The following is a 23,136-nucleotide window of genomic DNA, read 5'->3' on the forward strand; positions in this document are numbered from 1 at the left end:
AGTACTAGTGCGCTATCGAGACTCTGCAGTGCTTATACCGCTTATAGTACGTACGAATCGTCGTTGGTTTACATACTACATATATGTATGTTATCGGATCCGCAAAAGAGCTATTGGTGAAACGACGATCGAAACACGGATGCTTTCAATGTTCTTTAGTTCTTGCGTTCTTACTACGTGTGTATGTGGTCCTATATACATACTTATACTCTGCCTTGAGTTTCTTCTTTGAAAATTCATTTAAAAGTTAGATATACGAGTATATATTTACTATTTTGACTGTTCATTGTCCTTAAGAGGGCGTTACTTTATGCTCATGTTTTTGCGATCCAGAATATAAATTCATTACATTTTGCAATATACGGAAACGATCTCTGACTTTAATTATGCATCTAGTTTGAAGCCGTTCTTATATTATGTTATGAGTAATACATATGTAAATATTTTAACGAACAAAAATTTGTTATTCAATACAAAAAGGGATTTATATTAAATGTAAATGAGTAATAAATACGTTGTTGTTCATGTAATTTTAGCTAAGCTCGAATTAGGAAGAAATGAATACATAAAAATTTGATACATAAATGTACATAGTGGGATTATTGTAATATTATATAAACTCAATATATAATACATATATACAAAATGTAAGAAAATGTTTTACAAATAACAAATCTCTGTAAATACTTATTTATTATAAAAAAATCATGTCGTGACTGAGTAGTGTTCCTTATATTTTGATTTTTAAAATACATAGTATTAAATGCATGAGATTTTATTTCTTTTAAAAAAAAGCAGTTGTTTCCATAGTTACGATATTCCTCTTCTATCATAACATTATATACTATACACACGTTACGTATAACATAGTGAGGTCATTAAAACTTTATTGTTTAGAGACAATCCAATGTTTTGTGAATAGAAAAATTATCCTAAAAAGATGACTACTTTTATACCAAATGTGCATATTAAAGATGGAGAATACACAAAAGCTATTTATTCAATGGTACAATTCACTCACATGTCAGAAATTCTATTACTTCTTTAGTCAGTGTTTAAAGTTTAGAGAACAAAAACTTGTTCCGTTAATTAGAAGTATATAATTAATATTTAAATAGCATATATCTATTTAAGTTAAAGATAAATTTTAAAAGCGATTTTTTTTAAATATCGAAGAAGTACAGTACAGAAATTAATTTTTCAGATTAAAGAGCAACGATATTCAGAAACAATAAAAGTTTTGATTATTCTTCTAGATTTTTATCCTATTGTATGTATGACTATGTTGAAATATCAATTTCTTTATCAATATCAGTGTTCTGCGCTAATAACTTATTTTACAGTCTAGGCCTTGTTTGTCTCTCCTTGCTCACTGTTATTTTTATACACAAGATTTCATAGCTTCTGCACAATGTTATGAAAAATTAGTTCAATTATGTCCTAATGAAAGTATATATAAGTTGTATCATGCTCAATCTTTACACCAAGCATGTATGTATCAAGAGGCTTGGACAATATGTTCCGATATCATTAATCACAGCAATTTGGAATTTAAAGTAAAGAAACTACAGGCAGCAATAAAATATGGGCAAGAAGATGTTGTTGCTGCGAAAAATCTTGTAGATCAATGTCCAATGGATGATGTTGATACAGAAATTAATTTAGGATGTCTTCTTTATAAGGTACAAAAAGTACCAAAGGAAAGGAAATAAAATTTCTGTTTACATATTAATGTATACTACTTTCCTGTTTAGGAGGAACAGTATGAACAAGCTCTAAAAAGATTTGTAAATGCATTGCAAATTGTAGGTTTCAAGCCTCATTTATCGTACAATGTGGCACTTTGTTATTTTAAATTAAAAGAATATGCTGCATCATTAAAACATATCGGTAACATTTATATTATTATAAATCATTAGATTCATAAGCAAATATTTAAAATATAATATTTTATGTTAACACATATTATGCATGTGATAGCTGATATTATAGAACAAGGAATAAGGGAACATCCAGAATTAGGAGTGGGTATGACAACGGAAGGTATAGAAGTACGCAGTGTTGGAAATACATTAACACTTCGTGAAACAGCTTTAACAGAAGCATTTAACTTGAAAGCAGCCATAGAATATCAATTACAAAATTGTAATCATTTCATAGCTTAATTTAATTTTTTAAATTTAAGTTTCCATAGTGTATTTAATATTTCATGCTCTTTATTTACTGCTTTTAGATGAATCAGCAAAAGAAGCATTAACAGATATGCCTCCTAGATCTGAGGAAGAACTTGATGCTGTCACTTTGCATAATCAGGCTTTAATAAATATGGATACAAAGCCAAGTGAAGGATTTGAGAAACTTCAGTTTTTACTACAACAAAATCCATTTCCACCTGAAACTTTTGCAAACTTATTATTGTTATATTGCAAATACCAATATTATGATCTAGCAGCAGATGTTCTTGCTGAAAATGTACACTTGACCTATAAATATTTAACATCAGTAAGTATGATTTTTATTATTATATTGTTAGATACACTATAAAATAGATGTTTCAAGAGAAATATTTTAATAATTTAAAAATATACAAAACCAGCATGGAAATTAAATTTACATTCTAGTTTTTATGCTTTCATTCATTAGCATATTTAATTTTTGAATGTTTACACTTTTTAGTATGTTTTCCTGAACTTTCTGAATGCTTTCGTTTATGATTTTTCACATCATGACTAGAAAAACTATCGTTAGAATTTTTATCACTACAAGAACTCTCATGTTTCTTCCTTTTCTTCTTTTGATCTTTAGAATATTTCTTCTTTTTCTTTTTAACTGTATCTTTTCCATCAGAATCACTATCAAGTGCATCCTGTTTGATTTTTTTTGCTTTCTTTTTTTTTTTTAATTTCTTCTGTTTATGACTTATGTCTTTTTTACTTATATTACTTTGTATTTGTGTAACGTCTTGTTTTTCTTCAATTTCTGGGATCAATTCATACCTTTTTCCATCAGGACTCATAAAGCAGTCTTTAGATAAATGACCAGCAGTTCCACATTTCATACATGTAGTGTTAAGAATTGCTTCTAAGTGTATAATTCTACGATCATGTTTTTCTATAGGCTTTTTCTTTTGAACATCTCTTTGTAGCTGTATTCCATTTGGATCTAAATCTGTACCATTTCCTTGATTTACATACTTCATAGATAGTCCTATTTTGCCATCATCTCCAATATAAATAACTTTACACCATATACGTTCTCCTTTTTGCAAAACTTCTCCAACATTATCGATATGAGCAGAGCTTACCTAATGAAATTATGAAAACATATAAAATTACAAAAATACAAACTAATTGTATTGTAGAATATAAATAAGTTAATTGATTGCGAATATATTTTTCTAATACCTGTGATTTGTGTATCAGTCCCTGGAAGGAACAGCCTGGAATTCTGATAAAAGCTCCATAATTTTGTACAGATGCAACTTCTCCAATAAATATTTGATTTAATTTACATGTAGTCATTTCTGTAAACGTATTTAGGCAAGAAGCAACAACAACAAATAAATATCAGTCAAACTTGATGTAAAGGTTAGGTTTACTCATATTCATAATGCTAAATACAGGACTGTAGCAAGAAAATGAATTTGAGAATGCAGAAAATGATAAATGAAAATGTTATTAGTATATTCTTGTATTCAATACAAATTTATGAAAATTAAAAATAATATGAAAATTTTTATTATAATTATCATAATGTTTATTTCTCAGTATTTATATGATTTTCTGGATGCATTAATCACACAACAAACTTCACCAGAAGAAGCATATCGCAAATTTGACGATCTCGGTAACAAACATATGGAAATATTGCGGAAAGCAACAAAAAGAGTTCAGGAAGCACGATTAAATCATGACGATAGCGCTGTTAAAAAAGCTGTTAATGATTACGAGGAAGCTTTGGAAAGATATGTTCCAGTTTTAATGGCACAGGCTAAAATTTACTGGGAACTTGGAAATTATATGCAAGTCGAAAAAATTTTTAGGAAAAGCGTCGAATTTTGCAATGAACATGATATATGGAAATTAAATGTAGCTCACACCCTTTTTATGCAAGAAAATAAGTTTAAAGAAGCAACGGGATTTTATGAGCCAATTGTTAGAAAAAGATATGATAATGTTAGTTGTTTCAAACTTAGCTTTTTATAGTGCGATCTATACATATATGTATGTTAATATGGAAATTATTAAATATTATAAAACTTTTAGATTTTAGATGTGAGCGCTATAGTACTCGCTAATTTATGTGTAAGTTATATCATGACATCCCAAAATGCGGAAGCTGAAGGATTAATGAAAAAGATAGAAAAAGAGGAGCAAGTTGTTTCACGAGAGGATCAAGATAAAAAATTATTTCATTTATGTATTGTGAATTTGGTAATCGGAACTTTATATTGTTCAAAAGGAAATTACGAATTTGGTATATCTAGGGTAATGAAAAGTTTGGAACCTTACAATAAAAAGTTAGGAACAGATACTTGGTTTTACGCGAAGAGGTGTTTTCTGTCCCTCTTAGAACAGTTGGCTAAACAATTAGTAGTTTTAAAAGACACTACACTCCAGGAGTGTATACAATTTTTAGAACACTGTGAAGGTATGTATTTTCCATTTTTATATATTTAACAATATTTTCGTACAATTGTTAAAATATTATTACTTGTTTTTCTAGTTTACGGAAGGGATGTGGTAACAGTAGTAGAAGAGCCTTTTGATATGCAAGATATGTTTTCTATTATTCCAAATGGAAAGCAAACGGTTGTTTATGAAGCGCGATATTTGAAAGCCCTATTTTTAAAATTGCAGATGTCTTAAATATATAAATATATATATATATATTTATATATATATATATATATATATATATATATATATATATATATATATATATTGCAGATGTCTAATTGTATAATATGTACAAAACTTATAAAATATTATTGAAGTATTATATCGAAATGTATATAGAAATATATTAATTACAAATTACGACATATAAATGTGTACTACATATTATTTAGAAAAAAATTTTAACTGTTATATATTCGCTTTTAATTTATGAAAGTGAAATATTGAAAATACATTGAGAATTTAAAAATGATTTTTCGTGTTTTCATTTTTAAGTTACATACTTGATGATTTACTGCGTACGTCAGTCTAGTGAAAATGGTGGTCGACATGGAGTTACAGGAAGCTAAGGATTACGTTCTTCAGCTTATGAAAGACAAAGATAAAATTGAATCGGATTTGAAGGCTTTAAAAGAAATCTTAGATATTGTATGTACATATATTGATATATTTTAGTTTTGCACAAAATATCTGTTTAATGACGTTATTGAAAATAAACATAATATAGTTTATAACAGAATGATCTGTCAAATTTTCGAGGAAATGACCGAATGTTTATACATATGTATGAATTGTAGAATCACGTTGGCATGGATGATCCTCTGGTGGACTGCGAGGGATATCCACGAAATGACATTGATGTTTACCAAGTGAGACATGTGAGACATAAGATAATATGTGCGTCTAATTATTACGCAATTTTCTCGCATGAGATTCTATTAACTTGCACTTATTAGTACATTATTAAGTGATTAGGTCTCAGAAATGATCATAAAACATTGATGAAGAAAATAGAAGAAGGTTTGCATGAACTGCATGCCCTAGCAGGAGATCAAGCAGAAAATTCTCTTGCAGCTACAACTATTGTTCAAGATAATGCACAATTGGATCCTTTCTTGAAAGTGAATTTAGTATCCCCAGGTTCTCCAGCAGAAATAGCGGTAAAAAATTTATTTTAGATTTCCATAATGTTTCTAAACTCATAGAACTGTGATTTACAAATGTTAAATTATATAGGGAATCCAAGTTGATGATCTCATCTTAGAATTTGGTTCCATCGATTGTCGGAATTTTAAATCATTAAAAGATATTGGAACTTTGGTACAAAATAGCAGATATAAGACAGTAAATATAAAAATCAAACGTGGATCTAATATTGTAGCCCTGACTTTAATTCCACGTCCTTGGATTGGTAACGGTCTTTTGGGTTGTAATGTAATACCTATAGAGTCAGTTGAAAGATAAAGCTTTGTGAAAGAAATTTTTATTTATATGTTTGCTTTGTGCTTATATTAGTCAATAAAAGAATATTTATAAATTATTGTGTTTATAATTATTGCATTCATATTGGTATATTTTTTCTATGCAATGACCTAGGAGTTGGCATTAAATAAATGTTAGAAGTATAATCCTAAGATGTTAGAGACCTTGAAATTCAGTACATATAATCTATCAATATGAATTTTCACTTTAGTATTTAAAGTGAGTTGCTATAAAGTCAAGTAGATTCGAAGAAGCATCAGTAAATACTGAAAAGCAGTAGCATGATGCATTTCTCATTGATTGTAAGTTATAATTTGTATTATTACTGTACATTAACTTATTTATTAACATTTCTTCTGTATAGGTAACATTCAGCTTAATTCTCTGTTGATATCAAGTGCTAAGTCAAACTAATACTTCTGAGTATTCTGATCAATGTCTATGCTTGCTTGTTTATACTTTATACCCGTTCTATAATTCTAAAACATTGCTTGAAGTGTAGAGGGGAGACAAAAGTGTAGATATTTCTACCAATGTAGTAACTATAACTCCACGTGAACAAGAACAGACAGTAATGCTCTTTGATGATGTTCAACATATAGTGGTACAAACATAAAAACAAAAGATAATTTATCTTATTTTTTAAATGAAACAAAAACTATAAACAAAGAACAATTACTAGTAAATAGACCACAGTTTTATAATTATGTAGGTATTTGATTAATACCTACATAAGAAGTAATGATTTACTTCTTAAAATCTACTACAATATTGAAATACATATCTTATGAGCAATAATATGAAAGCTATTCATATGATTATGATATGATGATTCATATGATGCTTATAAGATATATATTTCAATATTACAGAGAAACAGATACAAAAATACAAGTCTTTAAAACAAATAATAAGATATTGTTTAGATTTCAACTGAATTTTATGATTTGGGAAGATATATGTATTAACGAATCAAAGCGATTTTAGATATTAGTATTTATATACCTTATATTGTTAATAATAGAAAATAATTTTGCTTGCAGAAAATAATATTAGTGTTAATATTAGAATATTTGATTAAACATGAAGTAATTTATAGGTAAAGTCGAAATATTTTTATTTCCAATCTCTGACTTCAAGATAGTGTTGAATTTTTATTTGGTTTAATGTTCCATACTTCACTTTTGAATTTTATATCAAGATGTAGTTAAAATATGTATAGCTATTTACGAATCACTGTATGAAATTTTAGACTATTTTATGCTTTACTAACTTTTCATAAATGTTTTTGAAATTACACTCTTTTCAGCATTATATCGCAGACGAGGTGCAAAATAGACGTGACACGACCTGTTTTAAGAGTTACCTGACCCCCTTACCATTTTTATGTCACATGCAATGTTGTCCATTTAATATAGTATTAGATAATTCCTATATTCACCGTAGCAAATCGCAGAGGGGTTAAGAAAGGAATCGAGGTCGGTATTTCAGAACGTGAGACACAAAGTGCCTTGTTGTATGTAAGTATGTAAGTACATACTTATATAATACATGTATACATAGATTGTACAGCACGAAAATGCGAAGTCCACCGTGGCGGCACAGCAGTAAGGGAGGTAAGTATGTACTTAAGTAGGTCCTATATCATTCATCGTTACGCGTTACTGCCTTTTGTTTGTATATGCGATACTTTTGGCCAATACGCATGATTAACTTTTTGATTTTTTGATAACTAATAACTTTTGATAACTGATTGTATTGAGTTTGTCAAAAACGACCAATCAGATTCGCATTCCTTTCAGAGGACTTCTTTCCATCTCCATCTATATAAGTATTATCAGAGAGGAAATCCTCTCTGATACTATATACATATTATGTAATGTCAGATTTATCGGTGTAAAATCAATTTCTAAATGCAATGGTAAATTTCCTTTTTTCGTTTTATTTGTACTCTTTAAATATGGAAAAAGGATAAACGGATATTAAATTAAAATAATATGAAAAAGGAATGAGCAATAAACGAATATGTTAGATGAGAGGTACAAAAGAAGCGTATACAATAATCTGTTTGTAATTAGCAAGTATTGATAACGCTTTCGATGACGTGCCCGGTGTAGGCCGCTTGTAGTGGTAACAAATACCCTAAACTAACCCTAACCTTCTTTTTTTTTTATACGTGGAGAAATCCTTATAGACACTCCGCTGCATTCTGGGGAAGACACTAAAACTCCACGATGGCCTACCTACGCGTTTGACAGGAGTGCCCCGAGACCTCTTGCGAATTACTGCTGGTGCACTCCCCGCAACTTCTCGCTGAGCCAATCCTGTAAACTACCTAACTGATTAACTGTGGCGTTAGGGAAGGCCATTGAGCCTAGCGCCTGCTAATCGTCGTCCGAATTACTGTACATAGATGCATTACTCTACAAGAGTGAGAGCTTTTCTTTCTCTCTCTCTTCCTTTCTGCCCGCTGCTTTACCAGCATAACTTGCTCGCAATAGGAGCGGACAGCCTCGTACTCCTGTTGCCCGCTTACTTTCGCCTGCACGATCGCCGATTGGGGCGAATCTCTCGCCTATTACGAGACACAGGATGTAGCGGGGTAGCTCCCACGCCGGACAAAATTCCAACGTGTGCTGCGCCTTGTCCTTGTCCTCTCCACAGTGGTGACAGATTGCTTCCCAGCTAGGGAGGACCGCCTCCACACTTCAATGTTCGCCTGTTCGGCCGCGTCAGCCCCCGGGTCCGGCGCTTTCAGACGGCTATATTTTCGTCTAAGTGTCAACGCCTGGAGTTCCCAGGGAGGAGACGCGGCCAGAACAGTCGCCGTTCGGTATCCCCTGACGATTCTGATGGCGGTCTTGCTGCACTCTGTGCAGCTGCCGTAACACGTTGACTGCCACGCGTGTTTTCAAAGAAATCTCCGTCAGGCCACGCATGTAGCAGTACCAAGCGTTCTCTGCTAGGTGCTCCCATCGATATTTTAGTAATGCGAGTCGCTCAAGTGGTGGTCTCAAGAATGATCTCTCGTTTCGTTTGTTTGCAATATTAAAATCAGTAACTGTTGTTGAATATAATGAAGGAAAGTGTAGTATAGATTATTCCGACCAAATGGTTTCTTATGCCATCACAATTAGGAAAGGAATCAAATGGTACAGAAAACTTGGCGTTCAACTCCTTCTGGGAATTTCTATTGTAAACGCTTTGACTGTTTACAAAATTGCAACAAGGAAGGATGTAAATATTAGAATATTTAGACAATTATTAGTTGCAAAATTATTAGAGTTGTCTGAAAATATAAAAAATCCTTGTCTTCGACGGAGTCAGCATAATATCACCGTTCGGAAAAATGATTCCGAAACAAGCATTAGACGCGCATACAAATAAAATATGTTATGCATGTAGCGGCACTGGACAGTAAACTTTCCAACGGTTTCTGTCCCGTGGCTCGCTACACAAAGATTATTCTTCGGATAAGATGATTGTCAGATGTCGATACATCCTCACAGAATATTTTCAGCTAGCCTAAGAACCTGCAATAAATCTTAGGATTTATTTAGCCAATTAACAACGGCGTCCATTTCCCTCACTTTCCGAACCAAGGCTTTCCTTAACGAATCCGATGATCTCGCATCCTAAGACACACCTCAATATAGTTTCCCTTTGCGGCATCATCGTGACGGAAAGTCAGTCGTTATATATCGGTCCGAAGCAATCATTGGCAGCTCATAATAATTTTTCAGAGTTCCTTGGCATCTTAGGCAATCATCATCCGAACTTATAGCGCGCATCAAAACGCATCGACTAGAAGTCGAACTTGTAATCGCGAATCGCGAACCGCTACCAGTAATAACCGCGAACCGCTAATTTAATAATCGCGAGTCCTACGCTAAGTGTACACCTTGATTATATCGTAATAAATTTCTTTGTTAAATATACTCAAGTGTTTCTTCCTCTCACTATCACGATTCATCACCTCATGCAAATGAAAGACTTCAAATGGATCGAGCAAAGACACAAAAGAATTTGAAGAAAACAACTTATTGTTCAAATTGTCCTGACCAACCTCAGCTATGTATAGAATGCTTTAAAGTTTTACATTCTAAATAATTTTTTTAATAAACCATTTTCGTATTACTTTTATAACAATTCAACAGTTTTATTATTATGGAATATCTTTTCAAATACCTACGACGATCCTTCGCAAATAGTCAAACAAGCGACACCCGAATATGGGTTACGCGGCCCGACCAGAAACTTTGCTGACACCCAAATACGGGTGTCGTGGCAGTCAACGTGTTGCCATCAGATCGTCCGCTCATACTGGAGTCGCGTACAACGCTTGGGATCGAACGACACATTCGTATAGTCGACGCACCGCGACTCCCGCCCCGCCGATGTTGGGCAGCAAATCGTACAAAGCGTTGGCCGCCGCCGACACCTTCGGGACTAGAGAGTCAAAGTGCCGCCTAAACGTCCACTGGCTGTCGATGATGAGACCCAGGTACTTCATCTGCGATACCATCTCGACAGCTTCCCCAACCATGCTAAACTAACCTTAACCTAGCCCTAGCGTGGCAGTAAATAAAATGCTCTGCTTCCAGGATTGAACCAAATTTCTCTTACAAATATTATATTAAAATACATATTTAACCTAATTAGCTCACTTGTTATAGAAAAACTGTCTAAAAATAAAAATAGGCTCTATATTACAATTTATCTTCTTTATACATAGTTACGTACATATTCTATCAATTTCTTTTATTATAACTAACGAAATAATTTTATCGAATTACATCATCTAAACATTTTTGTATGTATCTTCTATGTTTATTCTTTGTTCGATTGAATATAAAATTTCTTCGCTCGAGATGTACTTTTTTAAAAGATCCTTCAAATCACTTGGATTATCCAGATTATCCGCATTCATCGTATATCTCTTTATTTTATTAATTGCTTTCATGATACAGCTCTCAAATTCTACACTCTTCTCCTTCAACTTTTGATAAGCGCAGTGTAATTCGCTTGTTTTGTGTTTGAGACCGGAATTGATTTTCCTTAAGGCACATAGCTCATTTTTCAAAGCAGCTTTCTCAGATTCTAACCGATCCAATTTCGAATTCGCTGTATCCAGTCGAACCCGTAAAGACTCTTTTTCGTTCCTCAGTGTCGTCAATTCCGTTTTCAATGCTTGAATTTCTTCAGTCGCGATTCGCAGCTCTTCCTTCCCTTTTTCGTCTTTCGTGAAATTAACAACCAAGCTGCATCTTAGAGAATTTATCTCCATTTTTAGGGCAATGTTCTGCACTTTTAGTTTGTTCGCAATTCCCATTAATTTCTCGATTTGCGTTCCGGCTTGTTCCGTTGTTAACCTGTCGTAAGGGCATATGCTTGACTGACCGATACGTTTTACTGCACTTACATTATTCATATCATGACTCAAGTAACTATTGATTTCTTTATAATAAAGATTCACGATTTCTAGCTTGTTCGAGATAGGTTTAAACACGATTCCATTCGTTTCGTTCTCTACTAATTCAGCCTTCTGCTTTCGAAGCTCATCCTTCGTGCAAGCCAATTGCATTTTAACTTCAAAGTTCTGACTCCTCAAGTTTAATACTTCGAATCGTAACGATTCGTTTTCTACAATCATTTTCTTTAGCTCTTCTTTTGCTTCTATTAATTTTATTTTGTCATTCAAGCGTTTACCAGATTTGCTATTGACAGCTTTTCTCGTTGCACTCTTCACGATTTGTTCATTTTGTTGGCTAAAAATCGACTCGCTATACGTCACTGTTTCCTCTTTTTCTATATTGGAGATTTTGGATCGTAAACTGGTCGTATATTCCTGTTCCAACAATTGTTTTTCTTTTTTCAATGTGGCGTTCATCATCTCTAAAATTTGTAATTGGTTCTCCAATATCTTGCATTCGCTGTGAATTTCATTCAGTCTCAAGTTCAGTTCCTCGGTTGCTTTCTTCAACGTTTCGTTGTTTTGTCTTACCTCATCGAGAGTAATTTGTAGAGTCATGTTTTCCGATCTCATTTTACTATAATCCGCTTTTAATTTGTTTAATTCGACAATAGAATGTTGTTCATTCACCGTTTTAACTGGGTTCAATAGATTGTTTAGTGTGACATTGTTCTTGTCTAGTTCGTTAATACGTATTGTGAGTTGATTCTTTTCTAACAGAAGGGTTTGCACGCGGTCTTCGAAGCTAATTTTCTTTAAAGTCAGTTCGTTTAAATCATCGCGCAGTTTCAAGTTTTCAAATTCTAGTCGTTTTATTTTGTCCCCGGTCCTGTTCGATTCTGTTTGCGTAACTTCCAATTTGTTACTTAAATGTTCGTTGCTCGTTCTAAAGTTTCTGATTTCTTCGAGTAGACTGTCGCGTTCATATTTATACTTATCAATCTTGTCTTCAAGCATGGTACATTTGGTGCGAACGTGATTTACGGATTTTTCTAGTAGCTCCTTTTCGATCTTTGTATTCGTCAAATTCGCGTTTAATTGTTCCTTTTCTTTCTCGAGATTCGCCCTTTTGATGTCTAATTCGTTGTAATCTGATTTTAAGTTGGTGAACTCTTTCAATCGTTCATCGGCGGTAGCTTTTTCTGCGCCGAGTTGATACACGAGCACCTCTTTTTTCGACTCTAAATGAAAAATGTTCGTTTCTAGTCTTGTTTTAGCATCGGAAAAATGGTGCAATTTAATTTTCAGATCGGCAATTTCGCGATTCGCATTATCAAAATTCTCATTCGAAATTGCTAAGTCCACCTTCAGTTGTTGTAATTCAGCGTTCATTCTCTCCATCGCTTCTTCCGAACGCTTTGCATTTTCATTTTCTTTTAATTTTTTATTTTCCTTCAAAGTAATCTGAAGGTTTCGTGTCAAGTCCGCGATCTTGGCGTTTAATGCTTTCTCCATCGTGTTTCTTTCGATAAGAACACTCCTTGCTTCCTCGCTTTTCTTTTGTACGGCGTCATGAATTTTTCCCATTTCCTTTAACAATCTTCCCTTATCGCTCTGAAGATTTTGTAATTTTTTTCTCGTTAGGCTCGTTTCGCGTTCCACCTTTTGTAGTTGTTCCAGCTCCTTTTTCGAATCCTCCTGATCACGCTGGAATTCCAATGCTTTCTCCTCCATCATTTTCATTCTCAACTTCGAAAATTTGTTCTCTTCCATTAGCATGACGATCTTTTTCTGTGTATGCTCCAATTTTTTTCTTTCTTGTTCCAACAAATTTTTAGTACCGAACAATTCCTGGTCAAGAACGTTTATATGTGCGTCTTTCTCATTCAGTTCCGACTTTAATCGAATGATCAAGCCCTCCAACTGATCGATTCTCTTGAATGTACTTAGACGATCGCTGGATACGACGATCACTTCTAACTGTTTAATCTCGTGACACACTCTACCGACGAAATTTTCCAATTCTTCAAGGTCTTTCGATTCATTTGAATTTCCTGCCGCACGACGATTCAATCCATTCATGTTCGACCGTGTCTTCTTGATGATCGTCTCGAGTTCTTCTATCTTAATTAAGTATTCTAGGCCATCGCTGCTACTAATTCTATAATGATTCTTTATATGATTATTCTTTAATTTATCAATTTCGACATCGATTTCCTTTAAAGTCGAATTCAATGTTGCAAGTTGTTTCAAATACTCGTTAGATTTCATTACTTTGCCTGGAGATAATGGATTAAGTTGGTCGCTAAATTTTGCAAATCCGATGTGCAGTTGCTTTAAATTAATGCTCAATTTGATGATTTTTTGTATATATTTTAAGCAATCCGGATCTCCACTAGCAAGCAGTGCCTCATGGTCGTTTTTTAGTTTATTTCTTAAATCTTTTGCCAGTCGTTCGATATTATTAAGATTACTCTGACTATTCGAGTCAATGTTCCAAGAATTATTGCCGTCATTAACTTTGAATCTATTTAATTCTGTCTTCAAACGTTTCGTTAGATTATCCAGCTCAACAATTCTCCTCCGATAATCCGTAAGATTACCATTTCTGTATCTTATCACGGCTTTCAGTTTATCGATCTCGACGTACAAATTATCGTTTTTCATTTGCGACTTGTGCAAGCGATCGTTTACATTCACTAGTTCCTCGGATAGATTCGCTATTGTCTCAGCGACTTTGTTAACTATATCGGTGAATATAATTTCCATAGTGTAGTCGACCATCATGAAGTGCTTCAGCTTGCATTTTAAGTGTTCCACTTCCGAACTGTGTTCGTGACCCTCTTCCACCTCGTTCAACCGACTTCTCAGATATTGAATCTCGTTGTTTAAACGTTCTCTCTCGACTAAGTATTCCTGTTTAACTTCCACGAGCTTGTCATCGGATTTCCAAACGGTTTCTCGCGTAACGTAGCCTCCATTTAACAGAGCAGATTTAATATCAGCGATTTCTTTCTTCAAATCTTTATTCACCGTCTCTAGCCGTTTGATTTCTGCTCTTTGATGTTCGATCAATCGGACAGCGTGCAAAGTGTCATCCGTGTCTCTTGCAGCGACTCGTAAAGCTAGCTTTAACCGCCAAATGTTGGATCGTAATTTCATACGGTCGTCCCGCCAGTTTCTCATCTGCTTCATTATGCTATTCATTTTACATAATGTGGTAGCTGCGACTTGTGCTATTCTCGTCTTCTCTTTGAACGCGTTATCGTTATTTACCTCGATCGATGGACAATTGTCAAGATATGCGTCCATCATTGTTAGATACTCGTCTGCCTACCATGTAAATGAAACCGAAATATTCGCTTCAATGTTCGAGTCGGTGTGTTGATCGCGATCCAGTTACGTCAGAGTTATATTCGCTGGCCGAGTTTTGCTCGGTTGAATTGACAGTGCTGAAAGTGATGTAAAAATACCTCTATGTAGATTTTGTTTACATAGTCAAGTAGAAGAATTACCGGAATATTGATTAATGAAAAATTTGCAAATGATCCTTTGTAAGATAGATTGAAAAACAAGAATAGAAACTGCTACGTTCCTACTCAAAAGATTTTGATTTTGTATCGATAGATAGTTTTATTTCAGCCCAGCGGCTTTGAATTAGGATTGAATAGGATTTGGTTTACAAATTTTATAAACTATAATTATTATCAACATCTACCTCTGTCCTTACTTCTTGTCTCTTTTGCTTTCTGCAATAGCTTTTATTCTTGTTTAATAGCAATATTTATACAATAGATGAAAATAAATTATATTTTCCCATATGAGAACAAAGTTATTCGATTATCCGAATAGCGTGTACCATAATCAGTTTAAATAATCAGGGTCTCGCCATATACATATAACTATAAGTTAATTTGTATATCGAATCTGTATTTGATACTTTCCTACTTTTATATTTGATAAGTGTAATTTTTATTATTGACTCACTTATTTTCATAATTCAAGTACATATTTAAACTTGTAGACCTAAATAATGTATAATATACATGCATGTATGTTACAGCGTAAGTTTCGTAAATAAATAAATAAATGACTTACCATATATTGAATACAAATTGTTTAAGGAGGCATTAAACACAGTTGTCAGATTTTCTGCATTTGTATACGTACATAAAATTTTTATTTTTTTACAGCATTTCACATTTTTACGGGATTTTTGTCTAAAAATTTGTGGTTACGTCGTTAAAAATTCATTTGATATTTTTAATCGTGTCATAGAAATAGTTGCCGTCACATATCGTTTTTTGTTTAGTGGAAATTAATATTTTGACTGACATACTCTTTTTTTTAATATCGATTACAGAGCTATTTCTTGTAGAATTATACTAATCGTATATTTCTTTTTTAAAGGCGAACTTGAACTTATAAAACGATTAGAACGATGAGAAATAGACTATGTAATTTGTCGATAATAAATATAACTATGCCTTAGTATTATTGTTAATACAAATACCTAAATATAAATACCTTCTTGATACATATACCTAAAAGGCAGCAGGGATTTAAAAGAATAAATATATTTCGAATATTTATATTCTTTATAATATTTTGTATTAATTTCGACATTTTATATACACAAGTAGGTTAAATGTAATTATGAACATGGTTTCATTGCATTTTCTAACATCTATATAATTTTCTGTATCAACATAGTAACTACATCGTCATGTAGTGAACACCTTGCATTACATGCATTATGCAAGGTGTGTCCGAAGGTTGGTATTTCTGTAATATCTGTCTATGCCGTTATGCAAAGCAGCGAATCATAAAAAATTAATAGAATATTACAACCAATTTGATGGGGTACATTAAAAAAAACCATAAATGTTTTCTTTTTTGTTGAATATTTTGTACATCGCATGATATATACTTATATATGCAGTGTACTATGCATGTACATCGATTATTAAATTTTAGAAATGAAGTATACAGAGCACTAATGGTTTTATTTATTTATTTATTGTAAAAAATTTAATTTGTAATTATATATTATATCAAAATCTATAAACTGACATTTTTTGAAAATCATTGCATCTTATACATATATTTCTTCTTACTTCTTCTTCATGATGCTGTTTTATCATCATCATCATCATCATCATCATAGTTATTTATTCAGAGAGAAAGACTTGATTTATATATATCTAACTTCCAGCTCAATCCCATACAACTCTTAGAGTTTTTGGTCCCTTTTTCCAAAGAAAAGACCTCTTTTTCCTTTTGCTACTAGTCGCGGGACTGCGTTATCGTACATGGCACGATTTTCATTCATGTTGCTGCGATTATGAGTCGCTCGCTACTGCGAAGTTAAGGCATGATTTATCGCGACAAATTAATCGTGTGCGGCTGCAAAGTATATAGAATATATATATGCATATGTGTCATACAAACGTGCAACAGTCGCGTGCAACCGGATGTCACTTCGCTGCTAGAATGTGAGGAGTTTCAGTGATGACGTTTTAATATATATTACCATTAACTTATAATGTTATATAATACTGTATAGTAATAGTAATATTATTATATGATAATATGTAATACTAATATAAATATTTAATATTATAGTGATGAAAAATTTTCTATCGTAACATTACACATATGTTTAGCTTTTAATATTATATTATATATATGTATATGTCGGGTTGGCGTTAGGGGCGTATAACGAATCTTCACCAGTGTTGTTCATGGTTGTCGCACAGATATTTATTACACAAGTATGGCTGATACAAGATTGACGATCGGACGCGGTAACTGGACGCTAATGACAATGGCCCTAGGTTCGATATAGCGAATCCACGGTCAACGGGATAACGAATATACTTTGCTTCAAAGTCTAAGTCGGACTCAACTTACTACTCGTGATACTAGGAACGCTTGATTGACTCTTAGCTAATCGGATTGCCAGAAAAGAATGACTTTCCGTCGCGACGACGCTGCAGAGGAAAACTATGATGGGGTGTGCCTAAGGGCACGAGATCATCGGATTCGTCAAAGAAAGCCTCCACTCGGAGGGTGAGGGAAATAGACGCTGCTGTTAATTGGTCAATTTCTATGTTGGCGGTTAGAAAAGGATGCTAGCCGCCCTAGAGAGAGAGTTCCTAGCAGGCAACGTCGTACGTGACCAAATCAGGCTTTCCCATAACTTCCCGCAATAGGTGACAGATTTACAGGCTGATAGAATAAAGACTGTTTGTCAATCTGAAGGACTTTAGTTAACTAAGTCCTAAGATTTGTAACGGTTCCTCAGGCTATCTGAACATAAACTGTAAACGATGCATCGGCATCTGGCGATCATCTGGCCCAAAGAATGGGGTCTGTGTGTGGCGAGCTGCGGGGCTGTTGGAAAGTCTTATTATCAAGTGTTTGTACTGCCAATTCTTTAAAGGAAAGCTATGTTACTTTATATCTCTGTTAGGTGGAACGTTCATCCCGTGACCGTGGCTACGCTCGGCGACCGGTTGTCGCCTCGAGCCTAAACTCATTGTCTCAAGTTTCGAATGACTGTGTCTGGGTTATTTCGTAAATGCTACAGTATTGAGGCTTTTCCAAATAATTCCAACGGGGGGGGCCCGGTGTCCTTTCATCTCCGACATATATATATATATATGTATATATACATACTAATAGTTTTTCAGCATAAATAGGTTAGAACTTTTTATAAGGAATTCCATGACAAATTGATTAATGTGGTTTAAAAGAAGATATGTTTCTATTAATAAGAATAAAGTTGATTTTTATTCGATTCTTGAACAATTCTCGCAACACATTCACGAACATTCAAAGTTTTTTTTTTTTTTTTTTTATTTTATTTTGGTTATTTTATAATTTGTCCTTGCGGACATTTGGTAAAGTGTTATATCTTGTTGGTGAAGAATGAAAAAGATATAAATAAAAAAATAAATATAACATGTGGGTGGCTACCCCCAGCGGGGTGCCAGCTTCGTTTTTTTTTTTTCTAAGTTATATCTTTTATGAGGTCTATTGGGTGTTTCCTTTTTAGTCTTCTTGCGATATTTGTTGTGTTGCACGTTTCAGCTGCCAGCTGGTTCGGGTGTATTTCTATTCTTGTTCTGCTTCTTGTTGCGAATCTGGTAATCTCCTCCTTGACCGTTGGTATTCCGAGGTCTTTCCTTATGTCCTCGTTTCTAACGTACCATGGGACGTTTACTATTGTTCTAAGGATTTTGGCTTATATTGTTTCGATTTTGGTTATATGACTCATTGCTGCTGTTCCCCATAGTGGAATTCCGTATGTCCAGATTGGCTTTATGATTATTTTGTATATTTTCAGTTTGTTTTCTGTGCTTAGTTTGGATTTTCGGCTTGTTAACCAGTGCATTTGTCTCCTTGCTGTCTGTATTTTGTCTATTATTGATTTGATGTGCTGTTTCCATGTGAAGTGTGTATCTATGTGAAGTCCAAGGTATTTGACTTGCCTTGTTTGTGTTATTTGCGTGCCGTTCAGGAAGATGTTTGGTGTTATCTGTTTTCTCAATGTGAATGTGATGTGGTTGCATTTATTAGGGTTAGCTTTGATTTGTTTGTCTTGTAGCCACTTTTCTATTTTTGTGATGTGCTCTTGTAGTATTGTGGCTGCTGTTTCAGGGTTAGTGTGCCTGACTAGCACGGCTGTGTCGTCCGCGAATGTCAGTATTTTGCTATTGGTAGTTGTTGGAATGTTGGCCGTGTATAGTGTGTATAGTATGGGTCCTAGTACGCTTCCTTGTGGAACACCTGCTTTGATGTCTTTTGCTTCGGAGTGTGCGTCCTTGATTTCTACTGTGAAGGTTCTGTTGCTTATGTATGATTTTATTATTTGGTATATTTTTTCCGGGAATTGTTTCTTGATTGTTTGTATTAGGCTTTCGTGGTTTATTTTGTCGAAAGCTTTCTCTATGTCCATGAATAGGGCTGTACAATATTGTTTGTTTTCTATTGTGTGTATTATTTCGTTGACAAGCCTGTGCATTTGTTCTATGGTGGAGTGTTTATTTCTGAATCCAAATTGATGGTCTGGTATTAGTTTTTCCTTCTCTATTATTGGTTTTAGTCGGGCGTATATTACTTTTTCTAGTATTTTGGAGAGCACGGGGAGTAGTGATATTGGTCTGTAGGATGTTGCTTCATGTGGGTCTTTGCCTGGTTTGGGTAACATCATGATTTGTGCCTGTTTCCATAATGTAGGATAATATTGTATTCTTAGTATTGCATTGAATATTATTGTAATTAGCCGTATCGCTTTTGGAGGGAGGTTTTTCAATATTTTGCCATTGATTAGATCGATTCCTGGTGCTTTGTTGTTTTTTGTTTTTTCTATTATGTTTCTTATTTCTTGTGCTGTTGTTTTGGGTATGGTGTATTGCTTGTCGATTGCAGTGCTAGTGGCTATCGCGTCGTCGTCCGTATGGCTATTGTGGTTGCTGCTATTGATGTTGTGTGGTGTAAATGTGTTGCATAGGTGGATGGAAAATTCTTCGGCTTGCTCTTCGTTGCTTCTTGCCCATGTGTTGTCTGCTTTTCTGATTGCTGGGGCTGGTTTTATCGCCTTCTTTATTTTTTTTGTGGCTTTCCATAGTGAGTAGTTGTAGTTCTCGTGTGCAGATAGTGACTCTATGAACTTTGTGAATTCGTTGTTGTTGTGCTCTTTTATTTTGTTTTTTATTTCCTTTGCGAGTTTGTTTAGGTGTTTTTTGTTTTCTTTTGTTCTATGTTTTTGCCATTTTGCTTTCGCTTTTCTTTTATCTCTAATTTTTTCGAGGATGTCTGATGGGATTTGTTTTGTTTGTCTAGTGGTAGTTGCTGGTTTTGTGGTTGCCCGTGCTGCCTCTTGTATAGTTTTTGTAAGTGTTGTTACAGCTTGTTCGATGTGTTGGGGCATTTTCAGTGGGATGTTGCAGTTGATTTTGCTTTCAATTATTTCTTTGAAGGTTTGCCAATTAGTGGATTTGTTGCATAGTGTCTCTGAGTTGTTGTAGAGTATTGGCTTGTTTCTGTATGTTATTATTATGGGTGTATGGTCGGAGCTATTCTCGAGGCTGGATGCTATATTTATTTTATTTCCGTTTAATCCCTTTGTGACTGCAAAGTCGAGTAGGTCAGGGATTTTGCTCAGGTCTGTCGGCCAGTATGTCGGTCTTCCTGTGGATAATATATTGAGATTGTTTTTCCTGATGTGTTTTTCCAGGGTTCTGCCTCGAGGTGTAGTGATTCTTGATCCCCATGTTGTGTGCTTTGAGTTGTAGTCTCCTGCTGCGATAAACTTGTCGCCTAGTTGTTGGAAGTATTCTTCCCACATTTGTGCTGTAATTTTGTGTCGCGGTGGTGCATATACTGCTGACAGCTGTAGACGGTTGCTGCTAGTTTGTACGGTAACGGTAGTTGCTTGTATGTGTTCTTTACTAACTTGGCTGTGTAGGTGGTGTTTAATGTCGTTTCTTATTATCACTACGGTTCCTCCGTGTGCTTTTCCTGAGGGGTGCTAGGTATCATATATGGTATAGTGCGGCATTTTTGTGTAGCTTTTTGTTGTGAAATGCGTCTCTGATACGAGTAGTATGTCTATGTTGTTGTGGTATAGGAATGCTTTGGTTTCAATGGCCCTTTGTTGTAAGCCGTTAGAGTTCCAGGCAGCTATTTTTAGTATGTCCGTTTTTACTTCTTGCTTAGCATGGTTGTTATCAGTTGTATCATAGCTGTGATTTGTAATGATTGCTGTTTGAATGCTTCGTTTAGTTCGCTTATCGTTCTTGTTAACATGTCGGTGCTTTTGATGGATTGTTTTAATAGTTCTTTTATTTCTGTAGCGTCGTTGGTGTTATTGTTGTGGTTTTGGTTGGCTACGGGTGTTACTTCCTTGGTTGCTTGCGCGTAGCTTCGACTGCCAGTGGTGTTGGTATGGTTGTGGTTGTTGTTCATTACGTGCTGTACTTTTATTGGTGCCTCAGCTTCTGCCCTGTCTTGTTGTGTGTGGTGGTAGTTATATGTCCTGCTTCTAGACGGCGGAAACATTTTACGTTGGAGTATTTTTCTGGCTGGGCAGCCTTTGTAGCTGGCTGGGTGGTTTCCGTTGCAGTTGTAGCCCTTTACCTCGTTTATTTTTCCCGTGTATGGGCAGTACGTTGTCAAGTGCTTTTCTGAGCATTTGACGCACACCGGGTTTCTGTTGCAGTAATTTTTTGTGTGCCCATATTGTTGGCACCGCATGTCTTTTTTTTGTCTGGGTGGTTCAACTGTGATTATTGTGTTTAAGATTTGTTTAATGTCATAGATTTCCTTGTTGTTTTTGTTCGGTTCTAGTTCTATTAGGAACAGTGGTAGTGGTTGTTTGGTATCAAATTTTGTTATGTTGTTTATTACCCTTACCTGGTGTCCGATTTTGGCTAGTTCGTCACATATGTTGCTTGTGTTTGTCTTTGGGTGTAGCCCTCTGATAACTGCTTTATAGCTTTTGTCAGTTTTGAGCTGGTAGGTGTGGTACCCGGCGTTTTTTTCTTTTAGCACTTTTACCACTTTTCTGTAGGTTTCTGGGGCGTTGGTTAGCACTTTTACCTGGTCCAGTTTTAATTGTTTTATTGAGTAGTTTTCTTTGCCTGCCGTATTGTTTAGCAGTTCGTGGAGGGGGTCTATTACTTGCGCATCGATGTATATTGGTGGTGGTTTGGTGTTGTGTTTTGGTTTTTCAGTTGTTTCTGGTTCCTTCTCTTGTGGTAGTATGCTGAAGGGGTTTTGTAGTGGGATTTCTTGGAGCCACTGCTTACTTTCTGTTTCTTCAGCCCTCCTAGTATTTGCGTTTGTTGTAATTTTTCTTCTTTTGCTGGGAGTTACGACCTTCCAGCTTCCGTCTTGTTGTGTCATTTCGTTGTTGTTGGCGTTTGTATCGTCGCTCATTCGAGTGATTTCCATTTCGGTTTCTGTAGATTCTTGGATTTCCGTATTTTTGTGTACGGCATATGTTTCTCCGTTGCTTGATATCCTGAGCGGTGACACTCGTTGCATTTTTGTTTTCCCTGTTTTTCGCACTTTCGGGAACACTTTCTCTCCACGTCCTGTTTCGAGGGAGAGACCTCTCCGGACACCCGGCACGTCTGCACTCTTCGGCAGTCAAAAGGGAACTGAACATTCAAAGTGACACGAGATTTAGTCAACGAGACACGATCAAAGATGATTGGCTAGTTTTGAGAGAAAGATTTAATTTTCTATCGTATGGGTAACAACATTCAAATGGTGCACAACTGTGCAGTGATTTGGACAAACAGTATGTATTGCAAATTTTCTGATTTTGCCTTTCCTTGTCTCAATAGCAAATACTGAGTCATAAATCTCACACTGTACAGTGAGGCCGTTGCGTGTCAAACATAGTGTAAAAATACATTTGCATAAGTATTTCCATAATTAAAAATTTTATACGGATGGGTAATTGAGCATTTGGATCATGATGTAGCGTGGTCTTTTTTTATATTTATTACTTTTCAATGTTGCTACACGGTTTTGTTTCAATTTAAT

General features: G+C 34.6%; 5 protein-coding genes across 10 annotated transcripts in view; 2 read left to right on the plus strand and 3 right to left on the minus strand.

Moving 5' to 3' along the window:
• Window positions 1-72: 72 nt before the first annotated feature.
• On the plus strand, window positions 73-5,050 carry LOC132912453 (intraflagellar transport protein 70A). Of its 4 annotated transcripts, none has more exons than XM_060969877.1 (9): window positions 73-181; window positions 1,205-1,270; window positions 1,344-1,682; window positions 1,755-1,890; window positions 1,981-2,145; window positions 2,234-2,502; window positions 3,768-4,175; window positions 4,266-4,650; window positions 4,726-5,050. In XM_060969877.1, exons 1-9 carry the CDS (start codon window positions 140-142, stop codon window positions 4,866-4,868), a joined length of 1,953 nt encoding a protein of 650 aa, XP_060825860.1. In that variant the 5' UTR covers window positions 73-139; the 3' UTR covers window positions 4,869-5,050. The 4 variants fall into 4 exon arrangements, with proteins under 4 accessions (XP_060825860.1, XP_060825861.1, XP_060825862.1 ...); XM_060969876.1 differs by lacking the exon at window positions 73-181 and adding an exon at window positions 678-1,006; XM_060969878.1 differs by lacking the exon at window positions 1,205-1,270 and having other exon boundaries at window positions 88-181.
• Window positions 2,491-4,651, minus strand: LOC132912464 (zinc finger CCHC domain-containing protein 17-like). Of its 2 annotated transcripts, XM_060969901.1 has the most exons (3): window positions 4,512-4,651; window positions 3,405-3,523; window positions 2,491-3,304 (listed from the first exon to the last, which is right to left on the minus strand). In XM_060969901.1, the coding sequence occupies exons 2-3, from the start codon at window positions 3,519-3,521 to the stop codon at window positions 2,633-2,635; spliced, it is 789 nt and encodes a 262-aa protein (XP_060825884.1). In that variant the 5' UTR covers window positions 3,522-3,523; window positions 4,512-4,651; the 3' UTR covers window positions 2,491-2,632. The 2 variants fall into 2 exon arrangements, with proteins under 2 accessions (XP_060825884.1, XP_060825883.1); XM_060969900.1 differs by lacking the exon at window positions 4,512-4,651 and having other exon boundaries at window positions 3,405-3,772.
• Window positions 5,051-5,170: 120 nt separating the features above from the next.
• The window catches only part of LOC132912466 (26S proteasome non-ATPase regulatory subunit 9), a 272,372-nt gene continuing 254,406 nt past the window's right edge, over window positions 5,171-23,136 (plus strand). The window contains exons 1-4 of one of the 2 annotated variants that reach the window (XM_060969904.1): window positions 5,171-5,327; window positions 5,477-5,576; window positions 5,655-5,839; window positions 5,916-6,181. In XM_060969904.1, coding sequence (XP_060825887.1) covers window positions 5,217-5,327; window positions 5,477-5,576; window positions 5,655-5,839; window positions 5,916-6,143 — 624 coding nt within the window. In that variant the 5' untranslated portion in view covers window positions 5,171-5,216 and the 3' untranslated portion in view covers window positions 6,144-6,181. Of the gene's footprint in view, window positions 5,328-5,476; window positions 5,577-5,654; window positions 5,840-5,915; window positions 6,217-23,136 lie in introns of those variants that run through there. The other variant, XM_060969903.1, reaches the window with a different exon arrangement.
• LOC132912683 (uncharacterized) lies at window positions 10,963-14,293 on the minus strand. Its single transcript, XM_060970314.1, has one exon. It carries the CDS (start codon window positions 14,239-14,241, stop codon window positions 10,963-10,965), a length of 3,279 nt encoding a protein of 1,092 aa, XP_060826297.1. The 5' UTR covers window positions 14,242-14,293.
• Window positions 14,302-15,464, minus strand: LOC132912684 (uncharacterized; the record flags this gene model as incomplete). The annotated part of the gene is made up of 1 exon (XM_060970315.1): window positions 14,302-15,464. A coding segment is annotated over exon 1 (588 nt), but the record flags the coding sequence as incomplete, so codon positions are not given.

Source organism: Bombus pascuorum, chromosome 12 (assembly GCF_905332965.1).
Source record: "Bombus pascuorum chromosome 12, iyBomPasc1.1, whole genome shotgun sequence".
NCBI lineage: Eukaryota > Metazoa > Arthropoda > Insecta > Hymenoptera > Apidae > Bombus > Bombus pascuorum.